The sequence below is a fragment of the Rhinolophus sinicus genome, chromosome 5, assembly GCF_057876585.1.
Source record: "Rhinolophus sinicus isolate RSI-liver-muscle chromosome 5, RSI-T2T, whole genome shotgun sequence".
NCBI lineage: Eukaryota > Metazoa > Chordata > Mammalia > Chiroptera > Rhinolophidae > Rhinolophus > Rhinolophus sinicus.
In genome coordinates, this window is record NC_142505.1 from 89669855 (window position 1) to 89695343 (window position 25489).

At 54.5% G+C, this 25489-nt stretch overlaps 1 protein-coding gene across 4 annotated transcripts in view; it reads right to left on the reverse strand.

Annotated features, from left to right (window-relative positions):
• Positions 1 to 1450: 1450 nt before the first annotated feature.
• Positions 1451 to 25489, reverse strand: part of PDGFRB (platelet derived growth factor receptor beta) — a 36180-nt gene continuing 12141 nt past the window's right edge. For 3 of the 4 annotated variants that reach the window (XM_019734376.3, XM_019734375.3, XM_019734377.3), the window contains 22 exons: positions 21609 to 21654; positions 20145 to 20468; positions 19394 to 19660; positions 18527 to 18654; positions 18241 to 18409; positions 17467 to 17659; positions 16639 to 16754; positions 15220 to 15343; positions 14572 to 14783; positions 13567 to 13661; positions 12548 to 12680; positions 11914 to 12018; positions 11411 to 11521; positions 10299 to 10458; positions 9090 to 9250; positions 8390 to 8508; positions 7993 to 8115; positions 7080 to 7191; positions 6529 to 6628; positions 5890 to 5995; positions 4780 to 5012; positions 1451 to 3498 (listed from right to left, as the gene is read on the reverse strand). In XM_019734376.3, coding sequence (XP_019589935.1) covers positions 3315 to 3498; positions 4780 to 5012; positions 5890 to 5995; positions 6529 to 6628; positions 7080 to 7191; positions 7993 to 8115; positions 8390 to 8508; positions 9090 to 9250; positions 10299 to 10458; positions 11411 to 11521; positions 11914 to 12018; positions 12548 to 12680; positions 13567 to 13661; positions 14572 to 14783; positions 15220 to 15343; positions 16639 to 16754; positions 17467 to 17659; positions 18241 to 18409; positions 18527 to 18654; positions 19394 to 19660; positions 20145 to 20468; positions 21609 to 21648 — 3315 coding nt within the window. In that variant the 5' untranslated portion in view covers positions 21649 to 21654 and the 3' untranslated portion in view covers positions 1451 to 3314. Of the gene's footprint in view, positions 3499 to 4779; positions 5013 to 5889; positions 5996 to 6528; positions 6629 to 7079; positions 7192 to 7992; positions 8116 to 8389; positions 8509 to 9089; positions 9251 to 10298; positions 10459 to 11410; positions 11522 to 11913; positions 12019 to 12547; positions 12681 to 13566; positions 13662 to 14571; positions 14784 to 15219; positions 15344 to 16638; positions 16755 to 17466; positions 17660 to 18240; positions 18410 to 18526; positions 18655 to 19359; positions 19661 to 20144; positions 20469 to 21608; positions 21655 to 25489 lie in introns of those variants that run through there. The other variant, XM_074313753.2, reaches the window with a different exon arrangement.

The window sequence follows — 25489 nt, forward strand, 5'->3', positions numbered from 1 at the left end:
GGGCCTCTGAGTCAGAGTTGCCACACGACTCTGTTCCTCTCCCCACTGGCAGCCACAGCCCCAGACTCCTGGAGACTGTCCAGGGAGACCTGTGGCTCCAAAGCAAAGTACCCCTCCCCCAGCAACAAACTGAGATGTCCCTTCCCCAGTTCAGAGAGAGCAAGGGATGGCCAAATTCACACAGTCAGGTATGACAGATCTCAGACTGAAACCTGGTTCCACCTAGGTGACCCCTCCAAATGGCACAGGTGAGAGGGCCAGGAAGCCCCAACCTGGGTCCAGGACCCCTGCACTCAGCCTCCTGCCCCTGGCAGCTCTATGGCCTTTGGCCCCGTGCTGCTCACAGGGTCTCCCAGGCCTGGGCTGGCCAGTGGAGCCTATAGCCAATACCAAGCTGGCCATCAGGCACCGCGATACCTGGCTCACACCAGCCCCACACCACTGAGCTGCTGCAGCCGTGAAGGGCAGGAAGCCTGCCAGTTCTCTACCCCTCTACCCAGCCTAGCAAGACTGCCCTGAGAGCCACAGCCAGGCTCCTTTCCTTCCGCTGGCCTAGCCCTGGCTGCACTCCCCCCACACCTTCCTCCATTCCTCTTCCTCTCTCTCCTTCACCCTTTCTCCTCACTTCTTCCAGCCCTCTGTCCCCGTGGGTGCTCGGTCTGCCCGGCTCCTACCTGGGACCGCGCCACTACTCACCAGTTTCTGGAATCTGGGTGTTAGTGGATGTCTGTCACGAGCCAAACCTGCCTCAATCTGGCCCACAGGCAGAGTGGAGGAAAGAGGGCAGGGAGAGTCCAGCTCAATAGCCAAAGCCAAAGCACATGGTAGGGTGGGGTGGGGGCAGCAGGAGGGGCTCAGGCTCGTTCACATGAGCCTGTGAACAGTCCTGCCCAACCCGGGGCAAGGCCTGCAAAGCCAGAAGAACCTTCTCATTTCCCAACTTGGAAAACCAAAGCCCAGTGTCCAGGTCACCCAGCTACTGCTGTGTTTCCCCAAAAATAAGACCTAGCCGGACAGTCAGCTCTAATGCGTCTTTTGGAGCAAAAATTAATATAAGACCCGGTATTATATTATATTATATATTATATTATATTATATTATATTATATTATATTATATTATATTATATTATATTATATTATATTATATTTTAAAGACCTGGTTTTATATTGTAGTAAAATAAAACCGGGTCTTATAATAATTTTTGCTCCAAAACACACATTAGAACTGATGGTCCGGCTAAGTCTGATTTGCAGGGAAACATGGTAGCAAGGGGTGGGGTGGGTGGGGGTATGTGTGTGAAGATCCCCATCTTACCAAGGGAAACCAGACTCCGAGCTGAAGGGAGCTGTGTGGGAACCCTAAGGCTGGGGTGAGCCCCATTGGCCCTACTCCACTCCTGCCACCTCCCAGACACAGGGACCCAAACCCGCAAGAGACCACAAAGTCTGTGAGTGAGAAGCACCAGGTTTAATATTAAAATCTTTCCCTTAAAAAAAGTACACAGATAGGAAATTTTGTTGGCATACAAAATAGCATTTCTGTTGTATAAATGTGAGTTAATGTGAGTCCTAAAAATAATTGTAAACCTAGGTGATTACATCTTTGGTACCGTAATGAGAACCCACTCCCTCTCCTCAGCCAGGCTCCGGGGGCCCCAGCGCAGGGAGGTGGTGCCCAAGGGGGTGACCTTCCCTCCTCCCCTTCCCAGCATGCCCCCTGCCAGTGGTCTTGGCCATAGCCCTCACTCCCCTGGCACTTCAGTGCCCACTGGACTGGGGTGCAGCTGGCAGTGAGGTGAGTGGGCCGTGACAGTGACAAAGCCCTACCCCAGGGGCATTGCCTCAGGAATGGGGCGGCTGGCAGGTGAGAGGCAATCCTTAGAGTACCCACCTCTTGTACCCCTTTCTCAGGTTCCCCATCCAAGGCTTCTTGTGCTTTCCAGGGCCCCCTAGGGGCCCTCGCTGTCCATTAGACTTCGGCACAGACCTGGACGGCAGGTGCTAGAGTGGGGGGCTGCATCAGGTGGTCTGATTTGTTCTCCCTGCCTCTTTGGCCCAGGATAGCTCCAGAGGTCATTGTGGATGCTGAAAGGGGTCCTGTGATCTTACGTCCTTGGGGCAGCTGCTTGGGGCTTTTCAGGACACTAGCTATCACTCCAAGTCAAGGCCTGGGCAGCTGGCCTTTTGGGACTTACCAGGGGCCTAGGGAAGGGCCACAGTTCCTGAATGCCTCGAGTGCGATATGTGATCTGGTACCTCCATCCAGCTGACCCTCAGGATGGAGGTTTGGGGGATTTGGCTTTATTTCATCTGGGCAAATGTGGAACCCCTGGCTGGCAGGCACCAGAAGTCAATGAGTCCAACCTGCTCATATTTCAACAGGGAAAACAGGCCCAGAGAGGGCGAGGAATTCCTGCAAGCTCTCTCAGAGAGTCCAATGCACGTAAGGGCCACACACTGGTCCACACGTGTGGATACTTTGTGCAGTCATGTCAACACATCATAGACTTGGGTCCGTCTGGCCCTGGAGGCTCTGGTGGGTGGAGTAAGACTGGCAGTGATGAGGAAAAAGACCCCAGGACACGTGGGACCAGGAAGACACAGACATGGGCACTTTTTATGGGGAAGTGTGCCCCTAGTGCCTGGGGCAGGGACTACAGGCCAGAACGTCCTGGACTTGGCTTAGCCCCAGCATTAATTAAGCATGGATGGCCCCAGACCAGCTCGGGCCTGGGAAAGTGAAGACTGGCATCAAGGGGAGGTGGCTTCTGGATGAGGCAACACTGTCCAAGGCCAGGCCCCAGCTCAGCCAGGAGCCAGGGATGCCAGGGGCCCTCCCCTTCCCTTTGGGAGGATAAAAGTGGGAGAAGAAAGCTGCAGCTCCTTGAGGGGTAGCTGGCTGAACAGAAAAAAGTTCACTGACCACCTCATGAACCTTGAGAATCTCCCCAGGGATTCCCACCTCCTCACCTGTCAGCCAGGGAGAGAATCCCAGGCTATGAGGCACCAAGCCCAACTTTCCCATCTTACATATGGAGAAGCTGAGTCCTTTGGGAGAACCCCAGCTCAGAGTCACATGGCCTTCCCAGAGGCAGAGGGTTGGTCATCGCTCCTGCAGTTCTCCCGCCTTCTGAGCTAGCCCCAGGCTTTGGGATGCAACATTGGTTTGGGAGCCAAAGCTTTCCAGAAGGGGACAGCTGACAGGAGCAGCCTGGCTGATGGGAGGCCGGGCCGGGACAGGCCAGGAGGTGCAGGGTACTGAGAGATCAAGGGGGAGCTTCGGTTCAGGCGGGGCAGGGTGGGGGCCAGCCCCCTACAGGAAGCTGTCCTCCACCTCAGCCCGGGGCCCGGGACAGCTTGAATCCTGCGGCCACTCCGGCTCTGGCTCCAGCTCCACCTGGGGCTCAGGCTGGGGTTCTGGCTCTGGTTCTTCTTGGGGGTCCAGGGGGCTGTCACAGGAGATGGTAGAGGAGGTGTTGACTTCATTCAGGGTGGAGCTAGAGGGAGAAGGTAAGTGCATGAGCGGCTAGGAGGGAACCATGGTAAAATCACAGCATTAATCAAGAGCTTTCCATGTGTCTAACCTTGTGCCATGCATGCACCTTACACACCTCAGCTCATTGAATCTTCACAAAGACTATGCAAGGCAGGCACAGTGAGAAACTGCAGCTCAGAGAGGTTATATAGTTCTGCATCACTCAGTGGATAGGTATAGGAGCTGGGACTCCACAGCGGATCCAGTGGCTCCCACACTTATTCCTCACCCATCAGTGTCTCCACCTCCTGCACCCCTGAAGGTATATACTATCTCATTTAATCCTCACAACAACCTCCAAACTGTACTTATTGTTGTTGTTTTACAGATGAGGAAACTGTGGTTCAGACAAGGGAAGCAACTTGTTTGAGGGCACAAAACACGGCCAGCTTTCACACCCTAAGTTATTTGAACCCTGAGCTTAATTCCTCTGCACACTCTACATGGAGCCTTGGATTATTAGCTGCGTAAACAGGGTGGGGAGGGGTTTTATTGGGGGGGGGGCTTTAAAGTCCTGTGTGTGCTCCTAGCACACAGAGAGAGAGAAGGTGTCTCACAGCAGAGCCGGAGTTGGAACCTAGATGAGGCTCCTGCCACTCCACCATAGGGTGGGTCTTGTTTTGGGGAGTGGGTGTGGCCTTAAGGGGAGTCCTTCTTTCCAGTTACAGGAGGGTACTCTGCCTGAACATCAAGTCTAGGCAAAGCTAGGCCTTCCACCAAAGCCCTCCCCACACTGTAACTTCACATCCCAAGGCAAAGAAAAGTACAAATCTCCTTCCCAGGCTGGGTTCTGGCCTGAGCTTTTGTAGGCACCTCTGCTTCCTATAACTTGGCCGGCTCCCTGGGGCCCTGAGGGCATGGTGCTGAAGGACAGACCACAGGCCTGGGGCTGACAATGACCCAGAGTAACCCGTGGGGTGCTGGGGGTGCTACTTAGGTTTTCTTCCTCTTCTTAGTGCTGGGAGAGGACCCAGAGAGGGGAGAGAGCAGAGGGCCTGTGGGGGCTCCTTTGAAGGAAACAGCTACATTGCAGATTAAGTCTCAGCACATTCCCTCTCATCAGCCTGCCCTTTCCACCTGAGGGCATCAAAGGTCAAATGAGTTCCATTCTCCTGTTCAGTGGCAGGAAGAAGTGCTCGGCCTAGGTAACTTCTAAGCAAAGCCTGATGCTATGGGGATGCACACGCACTCATACACACACTCTGTATACTAACTACTGCGTGTCCTGGACCACAGGGGCTACCTGGCAAGGCTGGGGGAACCCTCCAGTGGGCCCTCATCAGCAACCTCAGGTTTGGGGTCGGGCAGGGGGATGATATAGTCGTTGTCACCCTCGTTGGGCTGCACTGCCGTGTAGAGAACCGAGCTGGTGTCCAGAGGGGATCGGAGGCCATGGAAGCCAGGCAAGCGGGCTTGGGACCGAAGGACGGCTGGGTGGTCACTCCTCAGAAACTCCTCATCCACTTGCTGGTACTTCTGCTCCAAGGGGCAGGGCGAACCCGAGAAACAGGGAAGGTCAGATCAGAAAAGCCGTTAGGGATCCTCCAACAGTTAGCTTCTGAGCCCGTCCCTCGTATGCTGGCACCTGGTGCTCAGAGAGGAAGGACAATGGCCCACACAGCTGAGCTGCCCTCCCACCTGGCATCTCACAAGACATGGTGAGCTTAGGGCCACCCAGGGAAGGGGCAGTCAGTGGACCGGCACCCAAGACGCTAACATTTGCCCCCTGCGGACTAGAAAGGTACAGGCTCTCATCCTGCCTCAACCTTCTTCAGTGGGACCTCAGTTTCCCTAGCTACTGAATGGTGACAACTCTATTCCAACTCACGACTGGTCCCTGAGCCATAACCAGACCTGGGGTGGGAGGGGGGTTAGGAATGGGCCTAGGAGACGGGCCTCCCCCTCCCTCTAGTTCCCACTGTGGGCAGGAGGGCTTTCAGGCGCTGCTGGCTTCATCTGCCTTGTCTGAGCCTGGCTGGGGCCCAAGTGATCAGGTCCTTAGTGGTCATCTAACCTGGGGAAGTTCAAACTTCTGAAGAGACCCAAGATTTGGTGCGGGTGCAAAAGTATGAGGAGGGGTGCAGGATGAAGGGGACTGTAGGCTCCCTTCACCCCATTAAACCAATCAGCTTCCACGTGGGATTTTATTTCAAAACTCTCTGTGCTGCTAAAATAAACTACACTCATAGCTCTAGCCTCTCCCTTCCTTACTAGCACCAGCAGGGAAACTGAGATCCAGAGAGGGTAACGGGTGGTCCCCCAAGTACCAGCATGTCACACAGAGCCTTGTACCGAGTGTCTGACTTCTGGACCAGAACTCTCCATTTCCCACCCCCACCCCGCCTCAACATACCTTTTTGTAACCCTCGCCCAACAGTCTCTCGAGAAGCAGCACCAGCTGGGAGAAGGGGGGCCGAATCTCAAACTTCTCCTCCCAGCACTTCTGCATGATCTCGTAGCTGGGGAGAGGTACAGCGGGTCAGGTACAAGGGGCAGGGGGCTGCCACTCCAGAACAAAGTGAGCAACGAAAGGACTTGGGGAGGGAAGGCAGCTAGGTGTCGTTTTCCCATGATCACATCTGGATACTCCCTTGGGAAGCCCTCCCTTTGCCCCCAGTTCAGTGGTTCCCTGGGGCTGACCACAGTTTGGTTTGGGAAGCACACGACGCAGGTCTGGCAGGTAGGAATTTTAATTCCCTCAGCTCAGCGCCTGGTTCTGGATGGGCATGTGACCCCAGCTGAAACCATGACGGTCAGCTCCAGGCCTTTTGCTGGCACTATGGTGCCAGTTAGAACGTAGCCATTGAGTAGTGCCAGCCTGAATATGAGGCTGGCATAAAGGAAAGCAGAGCCCAGGGGTAGAAGGAGAGATTGCTGATGACACCATCCATACACCTAGATCCAGCTATACCTAGAGTTTTCTAGGTCTCTGAACTAATAAATCTATTTTTGGCTTAGGCTGGTAAAGTTGGACATCTATTGTGCCACTCACATCTCGTCGGAGGCATGGGCAGGCTGGGCCATGCGGTAACCCCGCTTGATGGCATTGTAGAACTGCTCGTTCATGGGCAGCTCTGGGTAAGGGGTGCCACCTGTCCGGGAGCAAAAACAAGAGAAGAGATACGCAGGCTTAGGGGTGTTGAAAAAGTGGTAGGAACCCTCTTCTATGGAAACAGGGAGAGGTACTCCAGCCCTGGCATGGGTGAGGAGGCAGTGGCCTTGGAATTGGGAAATGTGGGCTCTTTCAGGGCTCTGGACAGATTGCAACCCTCCCCAGAATCAAACTTCCAGAGCTTACCAGAGCCAAGCAGGCTTTTTGATGTCACTGTCCAAACCCCTTGATACTCAGATGGAGAGGTAGAGACCCAGAGAGGGCAAGAGACTTGCCAAGGTCACACAGCAGTGAGAAAGCAGCAGAGCTGTGACTTGAACCAGAGCCCCAACCCCAGAGTCTGTTCATGACCCCACCGGGCTGGAAGTGTACGCGGTCAGGGTGGAGGCCATGCCATGCCGCTGAGGGCTGTGGGAAGCAGGAAGATTTACCCAGGGTGAAGATCTCCCAGAGTAGGATCCCGAAGGACCAAACGTCGCTCAGGGTGGTGTAGAGACTGTTAAAGATGCTCTCAGGGGCCATCCACTTCAGAGGCAGGAAGGTCTGCGGGAGGGCAGGATGTCCTGAGTGCAAGGAGAGGCTGAGCCCCGCTCTGCACCTGGGTGGGGGGAGGAAGCCTCGCGGTTCCCACCCCCAAGTCCTTCTCACCCCCTAGTGCCCAAGGGCCCATCTCTGCTTCCCACGCCCATCCCAGTGCTGGCCTGAGGACCAGGAGGCCAAGTTTCTTCTCCCACAAGCTGGGGACATGGTAGTCTCAGGGTCTGAGGTTCTTCACAAAACAGCCTTCCCTTCCTGAGTCTGGGAGAGGTCGCTGGCTGAGTTGGCAGAGGAAAGTGGGAGCCAGGGACATGCCAATGTGCCACCCAGCTCTCATCCTAGCTGCCTTAGATCTCTGTGTGGCCTAGCAGCCCGCCAGCTCTGGGGCTCACTGTCCCCATGTAAAGAATGGGGACTTGAGTGGGAGGCAGGATGGTCATATTTAGACCAAATACTGCCTGTCACCCATTCATCTGTCTTAGCTTGTCACCTAGGCTTTTTCCTCTGCCCCCTGCCACCACTGGGACAACACACTGGGCCTGCTCCCCAGGTCCTATTATAGCGGGTTCCGTGGCCCCTACCATGACCATCAAAGCTGAGTCCCCAGCCCACCCCCACCCTCAGCAGGTCTGCCCCTTCCCACCCCATGCACAGCTGCTGGCTCCCTTCCTGTCCCTGCACACAGCTAGGCACGCAGAGCTTGTCACTGCAGGTCAGACCACAAGGAGCCCTGTCCTGATCTCCTACAAGCTGAAGCCATGCTGACCAGGAGGGTCAGCAGCATACGGGGGCGGGGAAGGTACTCACACTGCCCTTGGAGATATAGTTCGAGTCCCGCATGATGTCACGAGCCAGGCCGAAGTCACATATCTTGACCAGCTTTCCCTCACAGATGAGTACATTCCTGGCTGCCAGGTCTCGGTGGACACACTGGGCCGGGAGGGGAGGGGGCAATGGGAGCTGAGGCCTTGGGGGCAATTGTGGGGCAAGACCCTCCATGTCAAGTGCTTTGGGCAAAATTCTTCACTGTCCAGGTGTGAAGGGCCACACAGGTGAGAGCAGTCATGTGGTGGGAGGGCATTTGCTGTCCTCACCCACCAGACAGGACGTAGCTACCGTGTGGGGCTGCGTACTTGGAGGACCCTGACTGGCTGGGTGACCCACCTCCCCATGACCTTGATCTGCCTACTGTGACTACACGTACATTCTTGGAGGCCAGGAACTCCATGCCATTGGCCACCTGGTAGCTGAAGCCCACAAGATCCGTGTAGCTAAGCACCGGGGACTCGTTGATCAAAGTCGCCCGACAGGTCCTCTCGGGAGCTAGGGGAGAGCAGAAGGTCACCCACCATCTTGTGTTTCCCCAAGGCCCACAGAACCTCTGCTCTTTGGCTTGTGGAGGCTAAATGTCTGAGACAGGGGGCTACTGATCCTCTAAGTTTCTTCCAAGAGAAAAATAATTTCCGAATATCTAACACAAACCTCTCCTACTTTACCAGAGCTTTCACTGGCCAGAAAACCTTTCAGTGTTAGCCCTGGGCTGAGCCCTTTGCTCAGCCTGGCCTGTGGACTTTCCAGGGACACTACATCAGCCTGGGGCTGCTCTAGCCAGACCACTCTTCCCCAAGGCCTAGGAGGCTAGGAACCCCACTCCCGCACCCTACTGCTTCCCCTCCCTGTGGGCTGTGTGCACACCCCTGGACCCAGAAACAAGGGTTCGTATTGGGGCTCCACCACACAGCAGCTTTGGGCAGGTGGCTACCCTCAGTTTCTGCATCTATGAAATGGGCACAAGGCTAGCTTCCTCCCAAAGCTGTCGCCAAGGGAGTGTGAAAGGCTTTGAAAAGAATGCATCACGGCACAGGTGTGAGGGCCATGCAGGTGTGAGGACACTGTGTACCCACCAGAGGGGACGTAGTTATCGTAAGGAGCCATGTAGTTGGAGGACTCGATGTCGGCATATTTGAGGTCTCCTTTCATGTCCAGCATGGGCACGTAGTCCACTGACTCGTCCTTGCTCATGTCCATGTAGCCACCGTCACTCTCCCCAGGCAGGGATATGTGGCTGAGGATGAGAGGAGTGTCACAAAAGGAGAGGCCACAGGCTTCCCCTTTCCTTCCCCATCCCGCTCCTCTGCTCACCCCTGGGGCTTGCAAGGCTCTGTCAGTCACGTATTTCTTCTCTCTCTCACTCACTCACCCTCCTCCAATCTGTCACTGTCATGTGAATGACCAACCTGTTGGGCCCTGAGCTGGGCCCTCGGCTGCCAAGATGACATAAGACCCAGGGTGTGTCCTCAGAGAACTCAGGCCCATGGGCAATTACATCACCCCGGGACAAGGGTTACAAGAAAGGTGTGTACCAAGGCACCTTTCTGTGGCCTCTGCAGCACCATCCAGCCATGAGGCCCCGCGAGTGCCTGGCCACAACCCAGAGGGGCAATGAATTGCCCTAATGCCTCTGCCTGCAGCCTCAGCTCCCCAGAGAGCTGTGGGACGATATACGCATGTCTCTAAGGGGACAAAAAAAATGGAAGGAAAGCGATCAAAATGTTGGGGAGGATAGGGATAAGATTTACTGTCTCTTAATGCTTTTTTGAAGTTACTCTTGTCTCTGAAATAAATACATATTCCTCTTGTAATCAGCAAAAGAACTAAGATGTTATTTTTGGAAAAGGAGAAAGGAGTTGTGTTGACCTCAGGGTACTAGAGAGACTGGTGTGCAGAGGGGGTAGTAGCTGCAGTGAGGAATAGAGCATGGAGTCAGGCCTGGAGAGCCTCCAGCACTCACTGTGGAAGGCGAGGATGGTATCAGGACACAGGGACCTTGTGAAGAGTCAAGGGGTCACATCTGCAGAGTGCTTAGCACAGGGCCTGGCACACTGCATATAGTCAGTAGGTGGCAGCCGATCCCACCATTATTATCACCATTATTGTCATGTACTTCTGTGGGGTGGCCGAACCCAGGGTCTGGGGACTAACTTCTGAAACAGTCCTGGTTCCAAGAGTGACTACCCGCCTTGGTGTCAGCTTCCTGTCCTCGATGAAGACAGACTGAGCAGGTGTTCCTCAGGGTTCCCCAAAGATTCAGACCCCTGCCTCCATGCTGGTACCTGGGCAGGGGGAGCCCGACGGGCAGGGCGTTGCTGTAGAGCTCAGCACTGGGCCGGCGGCCTTTGTTGGAGCAGTGCTGCAGGAAGGTGTGCTTGTTGCGGTGTAGGTAGTCCACCAGGTCACCATAGCGGCAGTACTCAGTGATGATGTAGATGGGCCCTGTGGAGGGACAGGCTCAGAGACAGTCCCTGGGGAGGCTTCAGGCTTCCTAGCAGGGCCATGAGAAGCAGCTTGGTATGACAGCGAAGAGGCTTTGGCATCAGGCAAACCTGGGTTCTTTTCCTGCCTCTGTGACCATGAGCCTTACTTTCTCCATCTGTTAAATGGGGCTAATAATATTACCCACCTCAAATAGCTGTCATGAGTGTTCATGGGATAATGCCTTTGTCAGCTCAGCTCAGTGCCTGGTACATAGCAAGCACACAGTGTTAGCTGTTATCGATAGGTTTTCAAACTAAAGCTTGTTTTGGAGCCCAGTATATAAAGTAAATAGAGGCAACTATTTATTATCAGGTTACTGTTTAAATTCAAATACAGTACATTTACTTAAGGTCAATCAGTGGGAGTTTGAACATACTAATGAAAACAAAAATTGTGAAATGGGTGATCATTGTAGACATAAATTGACCTATGTATGCAACATACTTCTGTATTTTGTTTTGGTTGCACAATACTGTGGAAAATCCCAAACCTCACAATAAGCAGCTGAATTTGGTAATGACATTTTTTTGTGGCCTAACTTGCAATTGGAGCTTCAAATAAACACACTTGGCCAGAGAGACTTTATTCTATGATCTCAGTGAAGACAGACCCCAGTTAGCAGGCTGGTGGTCTCCAATGGCGGGGATATAACTGATCTCAGTGTTGCATGAGCTATCATTTATTACAGTTATTAAAATGTGACGTGCGGAGTCCTTTGGCTTTGGCGGCGCTGTGATTCTATGCGTTTCTAAAATCCCATCGCCATCTGGCTCTGAAGTGTGCTGGACAGGATGAGCACAGATACTCCAGCTGGAGCGTCTTGCTGTCGCTGGACTGAGGAGAGGGTGGGGAGGGGCCAGGCCCTAGCCACTGGCATTTCCTAGAATCCTCTGGGCAAATAGGTTGGTACCTCCTTTGGTGCAGGCCCCCAGCAGGTTGACCACGTTCAGGTGGGGCCCAAGGTGACTCATGATCTTCAGCTCCGACATAAGAGCTTGCTTCTCACTGCTTCGGGCTGTGGCTAAGGGAGAGAAGGGGCCTCAGGCCTGATCCCATCACTGAGGCCCCATGGAGGCCCCACTGGACCCTATTCTGGCTCTTCTTCCCCAGTCTGTGCTGTAAGACCCAGGTGGCAAAGGGTGGTGAGAACCCACATGCAGGGGGAGGGGAAAGAGGATGGGAGGAAGGCCGTAGGGAGAAGGAGGTGAGGGTGAGTGAGAGGAGGCTGCCAGAAATGGGGGCAGGGTGAGGATGCCTCAATTCCAAAGCAGAATCAGGAGTGGCACTGGCTGCAGTGTGACTATACTTCTCATGCTCGGGAAATGTGAATCAGACCTGGCCTGCTCTAGGGATACCTGAATGTGTGGGCAGGGGTCAGGGAAAAGGTGGGAGGGGGCTACTCCCATGACTCACATTTCAGCATCTTGACGGCCACTTTCATTGTGGCCTGAGAATGGCTCAGGCCGTGAGCCGTAGCCTCCACCACCTGCCCGAAGGCCCCGGAACCAAGGGTGCGTCCTGGGGTAGACATGATTCCTCACCACCTGGCCCACCAGGAAGCTGCAGCCCACCCTCTCTGAGGTCAACCTAGACACCCTTCAACTACCCTGGACTTGAGGTGTTTCCCCCCAAGGAGGCTCCTAAAATCACAGTGCTTCATGGGTTTTCCTGGTGTCTCATCTAAGTCCAACCTGCTTTCTGGCCCATCTTAATCCCTGGAAGCCTTCCTCCCTCCCCAGAGGAGAGCACAGCTCCTCTGCACCCCTCAGCTTCCCAGCTAGACTAAGCCTGACCTTAATTAATAGTTCCTCTCTCGACACAAAGGGGTCCCATCTCACACAGTCATGGGATCATAGGACCTCAATGCTGGACAGTCCCTAAGGATCATCTTGTCCCCATTGTACAGAGGGGGAGACTGAGGGCCAGAGAAGGCAAGATATCGGCCCTAGGTCTCAAAGCTAGTCATGGCAAGTCTGGTCTGGACCTCAGATAGTCTTCCCATCGCCTCAAGTCCCCACACTGTCACATGAGGCTTCCTTGGACTGACCAAGCACAAGCTGGTCCCGCGGCAGCTCCCAGGTAGAGTCATAGGGCAGCTGCATAGGGTCCACATAGATGTACTCATGGCCATCGGAGCTCACAGATTCAATCACCTTCCATCGGATCTCATAGCGGGGCTTCTGCAGGACCGAGACCAGGGATGGGTTGTTAGAGGAGGTCTAGACCTTGAGGCAGGAGACTCAGAGGCCCAGAGAGGGGCAGGGACATAGCTGAAGTCACACAGCAAATTATCAATAGAGCCAAGGCCTTCATTAGCTCAGTGGGAACAGATGCCAAGGGGCCCCAGATAGGGAGTGGCTGAGGAGCAGGTGACAACTGAGGGTCCAGTTCATCAGAACCTCCTCACCAGCTTCTTCCAGAGCCTCAGCTGCTCCTCAGATGGAAGTAGAGGAGCAAGCAGCCCCGGAAAGTGACACAAGGCAGGGGCACTCTGCCTGATGTGTACAGCTCCTCCCCATGCTGGGTCAGTCACAGCAGAAATCTCCAAAAGATGTAACCTTAGGATGTTGAAACCGTTGGATGAGGAATCACAGGATTGGAATCTTAGAAAGATAGACTGTAGGGTACTGCAATCCTAAGGCAGGAATCTTAAAATGTTGGAAGCACAGAATGATGACATCTCAGAAAAGAACATGGAAATGACAGAGGAACAGGATTAGAATGCAGCTCAGTAGAATCCTGGAGTCTCTGTGGTTGAAAGTTGGAAGAATCCAAGGTCCCATGCCCTGTGGCTGGGATGGGGAGGAATGATGTCTGAGCAGGATCTGGACAGGGGGACAGCAGACTCAGGGAACCCCCGATGGCCTAGACCAGTTCCTTGTTGGCCCAGGCTGCTGGGGATAGAGGAAGCTCAAACATCCAGTGTCGCTCTATCATTTTACACCTGAGCTCCATGCTGGGCCCCAGACATGGCCAGATCCTGCAGGATTCAAGGACAGTAGTGGGAGGAATCCACGCAAAACAATGGTGTGCTAGTCTATACCCATTAGGTGCAGGTGGGCTTACCTTCTGCCAGAGCATGATGAGGATGATGAGGGAGATGATCGTGAGGACCACCAAGGCCAGGATAGCTGAGATTATCACCACCTTGAAGGGCAGGGCTGGAGGCAGAGATAAGAGATGGCCATAAGTCCATAGGGCGCTTGGCAGCTGCTCTTCCCTCATGCCACCTCTGGTACCACAAATCCTTCTCTGCCCATCCTGCCAGGGGAAAGAAGCGCAGCCCCCACCCCGCCACAGACCCTCAGCCTCTCCCTCTGGGCCACACCTTCAGCCTCTCCCATAAATACCCCATGCCCCTCAGTAACTACCCCCAGCTCAAATCACTATTGGCCTCCATATCCCTTCAGCCCTTGCAGAGGTCAGTCCGGTCTGTCTGCCATAGCTCCAGATTGTATGCAAGCTCCTAGCAGCTAGGCTGTGGCTCACCTCTCCTCTCCATGCTTACATACATGCAACTATGCTAGTTGGCACACATGCACAGGAATTATACATGTATTGTTTGCACACTTGTATGGAGATGATGCACCCACATGTACATGCATACAGACATACACTTGTGGATTTGCACACATAGACAGGCATCATAAATGCTTGCATACATGCTTGTACATACACTAGCTTTACACATGTATCTGGGGATTGTGCATTCTTTGTTACATGGTTTGCACATCTACATTTGGAGGGTTGGTACGCATGTTCAAGGATCAGGCATGCTCATGTGCATGGCTTAGGGCGTACACATAGAGTACGTACACTAGGCGTAAGGAGATAGTGCTATTTATTCCTAGTCAGCCATGGTTTATAGACATATACTGGGGGATGTACACGTGCGCCAACACGGTGTTGTGGAAGGGCGTAGGGACATGCTCTGGTGGGTTTCACAATGCTCTCGAGTGCACGTGCCATGCCGACTCTGGCCTGCTGTGTGTGCACAGGCAGTCACAGGTATGGCAGGCTCGAGGTGGGGGTGAGGGGTCATCAGGGGCCGCTTGAGACTAGAAGACTCACACTGTGGCACCAAGGTGACCTCCTGCACGTCATAGCCCAGCAGGTTGCGCAGAGTGCAGCGCACCGACAGGGGCTGATCCACGTGGCGCAGGCGCAACGTGCTCACCACCTCAAACTCCTGCTCCTCCGCCCAGTACGTCACGTTCGTCTCCAGCCGGTTCTCCTCCTCAGAATTGTTCCCCAACAGCTTGGGAGGCAGTTCGCGGGGACACCTGCCGGGAGAGCCAGCCAGATCAGCTTCCAATCCCTGCCTTCTGCAGGCAGAGAAACTGAGGCCAAAGCAGGCTGCGCCACAGGGTTGTGGTGAAAGAGGGCCAGCAGAGTCTCATCTCTGCTACTTCCCACCTCCTGCTGGCACTGAGCGGGCTCCTCCTGTGGTCCCTCGACTGACCAGCAGGGGGCGCTCCTACACAAGAATTGAGAAACCTGGTTCGCAAAGTCCACTCCCTTTGTCTGACCCTCAGAGTCAAGATAAGAAAAAGAGGCAATTTAAACCATGCAGATTATCTCCAAGAACCACATCTTCAAAGATGTGGCTCTAGCCCGAAACAATGTGCCTAGAGGAAGAGGCTGGACTAGATGACCTTCAATGGGTCTTTCCAGCCAACTGGGAGTATCCTGGGAGACTGAGGCAAGGGTTTTGCTCACCTTTTGAGGTCACTGCAGGTAGACCATGTGAGGTGCGGCTGGGGCATGCCCCGACCTCGACAGCGGACTGTCTGCTCCCCATTGGCAGGGTGGCTCTCACTGAGCTCCAGCACACGGACAGGCACTGCATGGAGAAGGTGTGGGGCCAGGAGGTGGGGAGGTCAGAATAGACCGGGAGAAAGGCCCTCAGGGAGGACCTGGCAAGTCTCCCCTGCGGGGAGGGGAGCTGCAGACTTCAGGTGAACCTTAAATGCCAGGAATCACAGTGTGAAAACTGGCGGATTCCCCTTCTGGGTACTTCAAAGGGAAAGCCTCAGTAGGGTGCTAGTCTGTCGTTCACACCTCCCTGAGACTTGCTACTCTGCCCTTTCAACAAAGAGAGAGCAGGCCTCCGGACCAGAGCCCTGGGAAGGCAAGAGCATGGAGCTAGAATCCAATAGCATTGTTTCGTTGTCTCAGAGTTTATTTTGGTGATTGCTTTATATATAAGACATGTGACACTGATTTTTCCATCTACAATTGAGAGGTTAAATTCTCTTTCAAAATACATTTATTTTTAGAAAGTCCATTGACAAAACATTAAGTCACTATTATGTCATTCCTCTGCTCAAAACCCTGCGATGGCCCTTCCTGTCAGTCACAGTAAAAGCCCACGTCCATACAAGTGCCCATGAGGACCCTCAGGATCTGCCCACCCCCCATCCCCTAACTGCCTCATCTCAGTTCTGACCTCATCTCCCATCTCTCTGCTCCACACACTCAGGCCTTTCGCTGTTGCTCCTGTCTTTGCGCTGCCCGGTATGCCCTTTCCCCAAATAGCCACTTGACTAATGCTCTCACCTTCTTCAAGTCTTTACACAACTGTCATCTCAGTGAGGCCAACCCCCAATCACTGCTATTTAAACATGTAACCCTCACTGCCCCCGGAACTGTCAATCTTCCCCACCCAGCATTTTTTTTTTTCTTCCACAGCACTTGTTACCTTCTAAGCTTCTACATTCATAATGTACTAGGGGGTTTAATCCCTACCATTGAGTGTTTGTCTTCCCCCACTAGGATGCAAGCAGCACAAACGCAGAGCTTCAAGAGCCTTGAACAGCCTGGCATATTGTAGTTGCTAAGTAAATATCTATTTAATTAGTATAAGTGGTATGTGAGAAGGAAAAATCATGGCATTGGCCCATGAATGCCTAAGGTTTTGGAAACACCAGTCTAGCCCAATGGCCAACTTGTCTCGCTGGGGAAACTGAGGCCCAGAGAGGCGGTATGCACACAGCAGAGGGTCAGTGTTGGAGCCCAGTCTCCTGAGTCCTGGGCTCCCTCTCTTGTTCCTCCTGTAGGGGGGTGAACAGTGCAGGAAGGGAGAGGAAATGGGGGTAGGAGGACAGGGGAAAGTAAGCAGGGTGGAGGACTCCTCACCATTGATTTGCAGCTGGAAGGAGAGCTGGGCCTCAGCATCCTCGTGGAAGGCCCGCATTGTGTAGTGACCAGCCTCAGCCACCTTCACCCGCACCAGTGTCAGTTCTGACACGTACCTGGGGAGCAGGCCAGGCCAGGAGACCCAGCTGTCAGAGCTGGAAGAACTCTTTCGGCCCACCCCACCCTCCTTGTACAGCCGGGAAAAGCCCCAGGGAAGGGAAGGGGCTTGCCAAAATCACACAGGTGTCAGTAGCAGAGCCAGGATTCACACCCATAGGATTAGTCTCCTGAATCCCCACCCATAGGCTGCTCCACTGAGCCAAAAGGGAGGGTGAAGAGCGATGGGGGCGGGTTGAAGGGATAGCACCGTTTCCCTCCTCCTCCACATCGCTTCTCCTTCAAGAAGGCCTGACACTGCTTTATTCTGCCATAAGGCACCTCAGGTCAGTCTGCTGTTCTCCAGCCTCAGGGCTACCACCCATGTATAGGTGGCAGTGGCCGGCCTGGCACGCTCTTCCCCAATCATCCCACCTTGTTCTCCTCTGCTGCCTCCTGCTGGCTCCACCAATCACAAAGACAACTAAATATCTGGGTGATTGTCTGAGCAGTGTGTTTTCCCTACTCGACAGGAAACTGGAGGAGGCATGGAACTGTGTGTGCTATTCTCGGCAGCATCGCCAGGGCCTGGCATAGCACCTGGCAGGGTGCCTGGCACATAGTAGGCTCTCAGGAAAGGTGGGCCTAGGTTTGTCCAGTAGCTGAAGGCTGTGGGCTGCCGGGCGGCTGCAGATAATAACTTCAAGAATGGAGTGACAGGCAGCTGCTCACCGAGTCTCAGATACATTGCGGGTGGACAGGGCGATCTCGCCGGCACTGGAATCACCGAGGGTGCGGTTGTCCTTGAACCACAGGACAGTGGGCGGTGGGTAGGCCTCGAACACCACCTGCAGTGTCCGGCTTCGGTGCAGCTCTGCGAATTGTACAGCGTCCAGCTCCTCCAGCAAACGCACGTAGCCGCTCTCTGAAAGGGGCAGGTGTCAGGGCGGGGCCATGCCCGTCCACCAATAGGACAGTCCCTCCCAGGGGCGGGGCTTCTGGGGGCGAGGCATCAGGTGAATGCCAAAGAAGCCCAGCCTCCAGGGGCAGAGCTTCAAGCTTTAGGAACAACTGAAACTGGCAGTGAAGTTGGGACTAGGAATGGAACCGAGCAGAATTTGGGGCTGATACTGGTCTGGGGGCCGGATTTGAGGTTGGACTGGAGCTGTAGTTCTCACTGGACATGTTCTGGCCCAGGATTGTGGCAGAGATGAGTTGCAGCCTTGCTGAATTTGGGGATGGGCCTGCCTGGGCCTGGGAGGAAGGCTGCGATTAGAAATTGGGTTGGGGCCTGGGTTCTGGCTAGGTGGAAAGTCTAGGTGGTAATTGGGTTGGATTTAGGGTTGACACTGCGTTTTGGTTTGGGTTTATCATGGAAATGGAGCTTTGGTTGGCACTGTGGCTAGGCTAGAGCTGGATTGAAATATGGCTGACAGTATCCCAGGGCTGTGACAGGGTGTGGATCCAGCTCAGAATGAGGATTGGGGCTGAGCCCAAGACACGCACCAACCACAGTGACATTGATGGCCTTTTCATCCCGATGGTCGTAGACACTCTCTGATACATTGCAGACGTAGGTCCCTGAGTCGCCCAGCTCGACACTGGGGATGTGCAGAATGGAGCGTATGTAGGAGGGCGTATCAAAGTCAGTCACTGGCTCCACTAGCCGCCCACTCTGTAGAGACAGGTAGGGGGCAAGCCCACCAAATCAGGAAGGGCCCAAGAAGTCAGGCCGCAGCTCAAGATATACATCCCTGCCTGGCCCTTCCTCCAACCCCTGGCCCAGCGTTACCTCCTTGCGGGGATATGTCCACTCAAAGTTGACCACTTCGTTCCCAGTCACAATGCATGTGATGGTGATATTCTCACCCTGACGGACCACAGTCTGCACGGCATTCATTGTGATGTTGATGGACGACGCTGGTGGAGAGAGACTGGCTTAGGGCTGCGGAAGTCACCACCGCTACCAACACTTCAACTTGAGGTTGGGGTCAGTGTCCAGAGAGGGAAGGGATGACTGGTGTGGAAGATTCATTTATTCAACAAATATCTATTAAGTAGCTACTCTGTGCCAAGTACTACTCTAGGCACAGGGGCATTAGCAGTAAATACAACAGACAAAATTTCTGTCTTCATGGAGCTGACATTCCAGAAGGGCCGGAAGTCTGGAAGTCAGAGTACTCTCTGTGCATCTAAGTACAGGGGAAATTTTTTGAGCATAACTCTGTACCAGATACCCTCCGTCTTCTGTTTTATTTAATCTCCACAATAATCCCATGAGGTAGGCAGTCATTATTCCCATTTTACAGCAGAAGAAGCAGGCTCAGAGCGATTGTGTGCCTTGTACAGTCGCTCAGGTGGAAAGTAGCAGAACTGGGATGCAAACCTAGCTGGCCCCAGAGCCTGTGTCTTTGCCCACCATGGTAGACAGCCCAGCTCTGCCACTAACTCATCCCGTGACCTTAGGCAAACTCTAGCCTCTTTCTGAGCCTCAGTTTCCTCATCTGTAAAATGGGGAGACAGGACCTGCCTTCCAAGGCTGTAATGATGAGAATCCAGTGAAAAATAGAGTTGCACACTTTGTAAATGGGAAAGGGCTACACTTCTGCAAAGGGCCATACTTGCCTCTGCTGATCACCAGGCCAGAAAGGGGGCTCACCCTGGAGGCTGTAGACATAGTAGGCTTCAGAATCCACTTCCCTGTCCCCGATGGTGGTTTTACAGACATAAGTCTTGTCCTCAAAGGTCCCAGAGAAGCCACGTTGGTGGTCATAGGGGATGGGCAATGGGACATCCACTTTCTTTTCATGCAGTGTCACTACCAGTTGTGGATCCGTCACTCGGCATGGAATTGTGATCTCGGTTACTTCCGTGAGAAAGATGAATACTTCCTCAGGGAAAACAGGGAGGAAGCCCATGGTGGGATCTGCCAAAGGTGGAGGCAAGAATGAGAGTCAGGGGGAGCTGGGTTTCTGGCTCTCCCCTGAATTCTGTGTGACCTGGAATAGGCCTCCTCCCCTTTCTGGCCCTCAGTCTTCCCATGACAGAATAATGATGCTCTCAAAGGTCCCATCTCACTTTAACATTTGATGTGGACAGCACCAGGGTAGGAAAAAAGATAAGCCACACATTGACAGGCAGCTGGTACCTGGAGCTTACAAAATGGGGAAGAGAATGCAGAGTTCTTGGGAGCCAGGAATGGGGTGGGCTGGCCAGGAGCAGATAGATATTCAGACCAAGGGGTGGGAATGAACATACTCCTGGACTGAGCCAGGCGGGATTCCATGATTCGTTTGCATGTCTAAGCAGGCTGTATTTCATGATGTCACTAAAGCACTCTCTGAGCTTCCCCTGATGCCTGCCGCTGGGAAGAGGAGTAAGGGAGTGAACACACAGGTCAGGGGACTTACCTGGCACAAAGATGTACAGCCGTTTTTGCTCACCATCCTCCAGCCCATGAGAGTCATTGTAGGCACAAAAGTATTCTCCGGTGTCTAGTCCAGTGACATTGGTCAGCGTCAGCATGCTGGAGAAATTGCCTTCCTGGGTCTCGGTCATTTCTTGCGGGGGCTGCTTGGACATCCGTTTCCACACCACCGGAGCTGGACCCGAGCAGGTCAGAACAAAGGTGCTGGAGACATTGAGGACAAGCTCTGGCCCTGGGGGTGTGATGACCAGACCGCGGGAGACCTGTGGTCCCAGCAACCACAGTAGGGGCAGCAGCAGGACCTGGCCTTTGGGAGAGGAGGCAGCAGACGTTAGGGCACAGAGCTCCACACCTCTCCCCAGAGCCACCCTGAGGGCGGCCACATACACACAGCCCTTGAAGGACACACCTCCCTAATCCAAACACAGATTGGAACCCGTGGTGCTGAGGCCTGCTTGCTCCGTGCCTGGTCCCCAGGGACTCCTTCTGCCCTCCTGGCCCTCTGATCTCAGTGCCTTTCGACCCCCAGCATTGGAGCCCATTAGCAGTGCAGCATTCAGGCTGTGGGCATGTTCTTACAAAGGCATCAGGAAATCCTCGGGAAGCAATTCCCAGCCTCCAGTTCCTGCATTATTTCCCAGGTCACATTCTGAGCCTCTTCCCGACAGCTGTCCCAGCTACCCAGGTTCCTCCCAAAGCCCAAAGTTAGCCCTGCTTGGGGAGGGTGGGGCAAAGTAGCTGAGAGCGGGGCAGACTGGGATAGGAGAGGTGCCGAAGCCCCTGGGGCTCAAGGGGACTGGAGTTGGGGGATTGTCAAGCGATTCCCCTTCCCCTGCTGTCATCCCCTGGGGAAGGATTCTATGAACCACATCCCCCGGCCCAGTAGGTGCTCACAGCCAGTCATCCTCAGGTAAGCTCTTGCCTGGTCACTGATTGCCAGTGACCATTGATTGCCTAGCAGCTGACCAGCCCCTAGAGAGTCAAGTACTTGTAACGGGCAGGAGTGAGGGAAGGGTGTGCCGTGAGAAGCCCAGCCAGAACTTGGGAGCTCACAGCCAATGAGGGGTCCAGGCAGAGGAGGGGAGGCCCAGACCGGAAGCAGACCTGGCCAGACTGATACCAGCGAGTGCTGAGAAGAAAGGGGAGGATGGTGTGACTGTTAGTGAATGGGGTGGGGACAGCTGGTGAGGGGGCATGAGGTGGGAAGGGACAAGCAAAGGATCTGAGCTGATGGCTCTGAACAAGCAGGGGATCCACTGAGGTTTGTGAGCTGAGGGCGGGGCAGTGGAAGGGGCCTCGGCTGAGACCCACTGGAAAGGTGGGAAATTGAAGCTCACGAGCACAGCAGTGCTCCCAGACTCTGGTGCTAGCATGCACCACCCCTGCCGGCTCCAGGGTCCTGCTTAGTGGCTCCTCGGGACCCCTCCCTCTGCCCCAGTATACGTACCTTTGAGCACAGGAGCTGGCATGGTACTCTGAAGCAGCATGGTGTCCTGCAGAGTTAAACAGGGGTCAGGGCCCAGGGCGGGCAGAGGCAGTACCAGGACCCATCTTCACACCTGGGTCCTGCATTGTGAACCCCAGCCCCCCAGCCTCCGTATCCGTGGGGCTGAAGTCAAAGACTCCTCATGTCCCATAGCCGAGAGGGCCTCGTGCCCACAGGTCCCCTCCCCCTGCACTGGGTTCAGCCTCAAGGAACCTGGACCCTGCTTTGACTCTGTCTCTCTCTCTCTGGTGACTGAGCCCCCTTCTCTCTGGGCCTTAGTTTCTCTATATATATAGTGGGGGGGCGGGGAACAGGCTGGATGGTGTCCAGGGGCCCACCAACTCTAACAGCCTGTCCTCCGGGTGACAGTTCCAATACCAGGCTCTTATCTGCCAGGACAAATATTTGGAAAGTGTGATGAAAGGCCTGGGGGAGAAGGCGGGGGTAAGCCAGAACGCAGAGAACTCCCACAGCTCCACAGGCACAACAGGAAGTGGAGGCGGCTGTGGGAAGGGAAGCGGGGGAGTCAGGGCTATGGAATGTGGGGGGCACCCCCACGCCTGACCCCCTTTACTCAGCCCTGAGCTGCACAGGGAGGCCCAGGGAAGAGGGGCCAGAAGATAGGCCCAGGGGAGGCCCCACCTCACAGCAAGCCTTGGAATGTCCTTGGAGACTACTAAATCCAAGCCCCCTACCCTCACCCCCAAATGTCCAGATGGGGAAATTAAGGCTCTGACAGGAAGTTTGCCTGAGGTCACACAGCAGAGCTTGTCTGAGAGAGAGACAGAGAGATGTGAACTGATAGAGGTAATGAGAGACAAAGACAGAGAGAGATGGAGAGAGAGGAAACAGTGATGGAGGCGGAAAGAGATAGAAGCAGGGACACTGAAAGACAGACCGAATTGGGTGAGTGTTTGTTCTGTCCCTGCTTGTGGTCCCCAATCCAAGGATTCCAAAGAACTACCAATAGCCAGGCTTCAGGGATCGGCATGAAGCATGGACAGGAAGGAGACCAGAAGTGGGTGGGAGTCACAGAGCAAGAAATGTGGGAAGCAGCCATGTGACCAGGCAACAAGGAGCCTGCCAGGGCTGTGGATCTGCTGACTTCCCTGAGTGGCTGCCCAGCCTGGCCTGCTCCTCAGGCCACACCCAGGTCACCCCACTGCACCCCCCACTCACCCCTTTTAGTTTCCAGTCCAAGGCTGGGGTCCGAGTCTAAGCCCCAGCTGGGCTACCTCCTGTGCCATCACTATCTCTGTGGCCTCAGTCTCCAGCTCTCAAAAATGGAATGATGCTGAGTGTACCACTTATAACGCTGCATTCATACATGAGTGGTGGGGCAGAGGCAAGGCTCCTAGCCTGTGGGCCCCCAGTCGAAGCTCTGCCCAGCATCCCAGTAAGCTCTCCTCATCCTTCCCCCCATTCCTCCAGACCAACCTGCCTGAGATTCCCCTCATTTCTCCCCTCTCCCAATTGCTCTAGACTGAAAATGCAGCCCTTCTGATGCCCCCTCCTGCCCCAGCCCCTCCAGCTGGATGCCAGGCTTCCTCCCTCAGGAGGAAACAGTGCCATGGTGGAGCCAAGAACCCCCACAGAGGCCTATCTGACCCTCGGTGGGTGCCCCTCTGACTCCCCCTTTCCTGCCAGAGATCTCAGCCAAAGAAAATCATTAGCAGCCGATGCTGGGGGGAGGGGGGTCATTTCAGCCTCCCTGCCCCTCCCCTCCCAGCCTCCCTGGCTGGCCACACTGTTTATTATTCTAAAGGAGGAATTTGGTCGGCTGGCCTGGAGATGGGAGGTCACAGCACTGGGGCTGGCCTGGCTCAGTAAGGCTGGGCCCCAGTGGGTTGCCCCCCTCACCTCCACAGCAGCCCCTGACCCTGCTGGGCTGGGGGCGGCTTAGACTCTCTGAGACTCTCAGCTGGGTCTTCTTGAACAGGTAGCAGAGGCCTAGAGATGGACAGAATCATGGCCGAGTCACACAGCAAAAAGAATCGGGCTATGGGAAGCGGATAGACTGGGCAAAGGAGCTGAGGGAGAGTGTAGCCGATGCCCTAGGGAGAGTATAGAGACCTCAGGGATCTGGGACTGGCTTCTCTCTTTATGAAATCAGCTTTTTGGCTCTGGTCACAAGTGGCCTCAGACCCACCATGAGACTGAGTAAGTCTCCAGCCCTTTCTGGGACTTTGTTTCCCCATCCACGCAGGGGAAACAAAGGTTTGGATGGGATATCTCAAAGAGCCATTACAGTTCTGAAACTGCCGGGAGAAGGTTCTAGTCACTGTTATTCCTGCTGGAGTGGTTTGGGGAGGTGGAGGCTGATGAGAAGGAGGGGGCTGCATTCCTGAGGCTGGAGTCATGGGAGAATCCATAACCCATCTCTACATGGATTGAATTTCCCCAACCATTCCATCACAGACTTGCTGTGTGGAGTTTATTAAGTTGTTTCTCTCAGTTTTTCGGTGACTTTCAGACAAATAAACTGATGATATGGAAATCCAGGACGTAGCGGGGGAAGAGTGGTGTGGACAACAGGCCACAGGACTGGGAAGGACCAGAGTGTGGACGGGGCACCAAGGCATGACCTCCTGGGCCATCTTGGATGAGTTGCTGACACCCCCGGCTGTCCACCCAATGCCCTGTGGATCTCTTTGGGCTTGCCAGATGCTGCCGGGGGCCCACGCAGCTGATTTGGGGGTGGTGGGCTTGCTTGTGACAACTTCCCTTCTTCAAGGGTGGGGCTGTGCTCCAAGGAGGAGCCACCTGGGACAAGGTGTGTGTCACAGTCAGGGAACAGGCGCCCCTGTACCTGCCTACTCTCCTACTTGGGGGGGCCCCTGAAACAGAAAGTAAGGGCACCCTCAGGGATTCCCCCTTTGCCCATGAGAAAAGTACTGTGTGCCAGGAAGCCCTCCTCATTCCTCCTATTTTGGCCAGGTTAGGGGAAGAGAGGTCCAAAGATGGGGTAATTATTCAGCTCATCACAGCAAATCAGAGGTACCTCCTTGGGAGAGCAGACTGAGGACGCCAAGTCCAGGGGTGCACGTGTGCCTTGGGAGTCTTTCTCAGAGCCCCAGCCTTCCCTCCTTCCAGCACATACAAGTTTCCACTCCTTTCCCACCGCCTTAATCTAAATAAATCCAATCCATCTCGGCCACATCCGCCGGCAACAGCTTCCCTCCCTCGGGGTCCTGAGGCTCCCACGACACAGGCAGGCCAGGGAGGGGGGCCTGCACACGGTTAGCACGTGCGCACACAGCACAGACTCCTGCCTACGCGCTCGCTCACACACTCCTCTGAAACACATCCATGTGCAGGAGGCCATATGTGTGCCCGGCCCTCATACAGGCACTCAATATGTGCATGCCCACACAAAACACACATGGACGCAGCTCTCACTGTGCCCAGCACATGTACACACAGCAGACTGCCGCCTGGGAGCTCTCCACGTGACCATATGAGGTGCACATGTGTGTGGCAAATCACGTGTACCCAGGACAAACAAAGCTGTTATGCCCACACAGCATGTGCACACAGGGACCCAAAGTCCCCTGAACACACATCCGTATGCGTCACAGACAGGCCACAAAGCCAGCGTGTGATGTGCATTTGCTACACCAGGTGCTATTCGAACCGCTTGACATGTATTGACTCACTTGCTCATCAGCCAACTCCGTGAGGTAGATACAATCATTCCCATTTTAGATGGGAAAACTGAGGCAGAGAACACTTGAGGAAATGGCCCAGGAACAGAGCAGAGGTTGAACCGAGGTAGAGCGCTCTGCTGCCACTTCTCTGTTTACTTGGTTTGAGCTGGGGAGCGGGCAGTGGAGACTGATAGA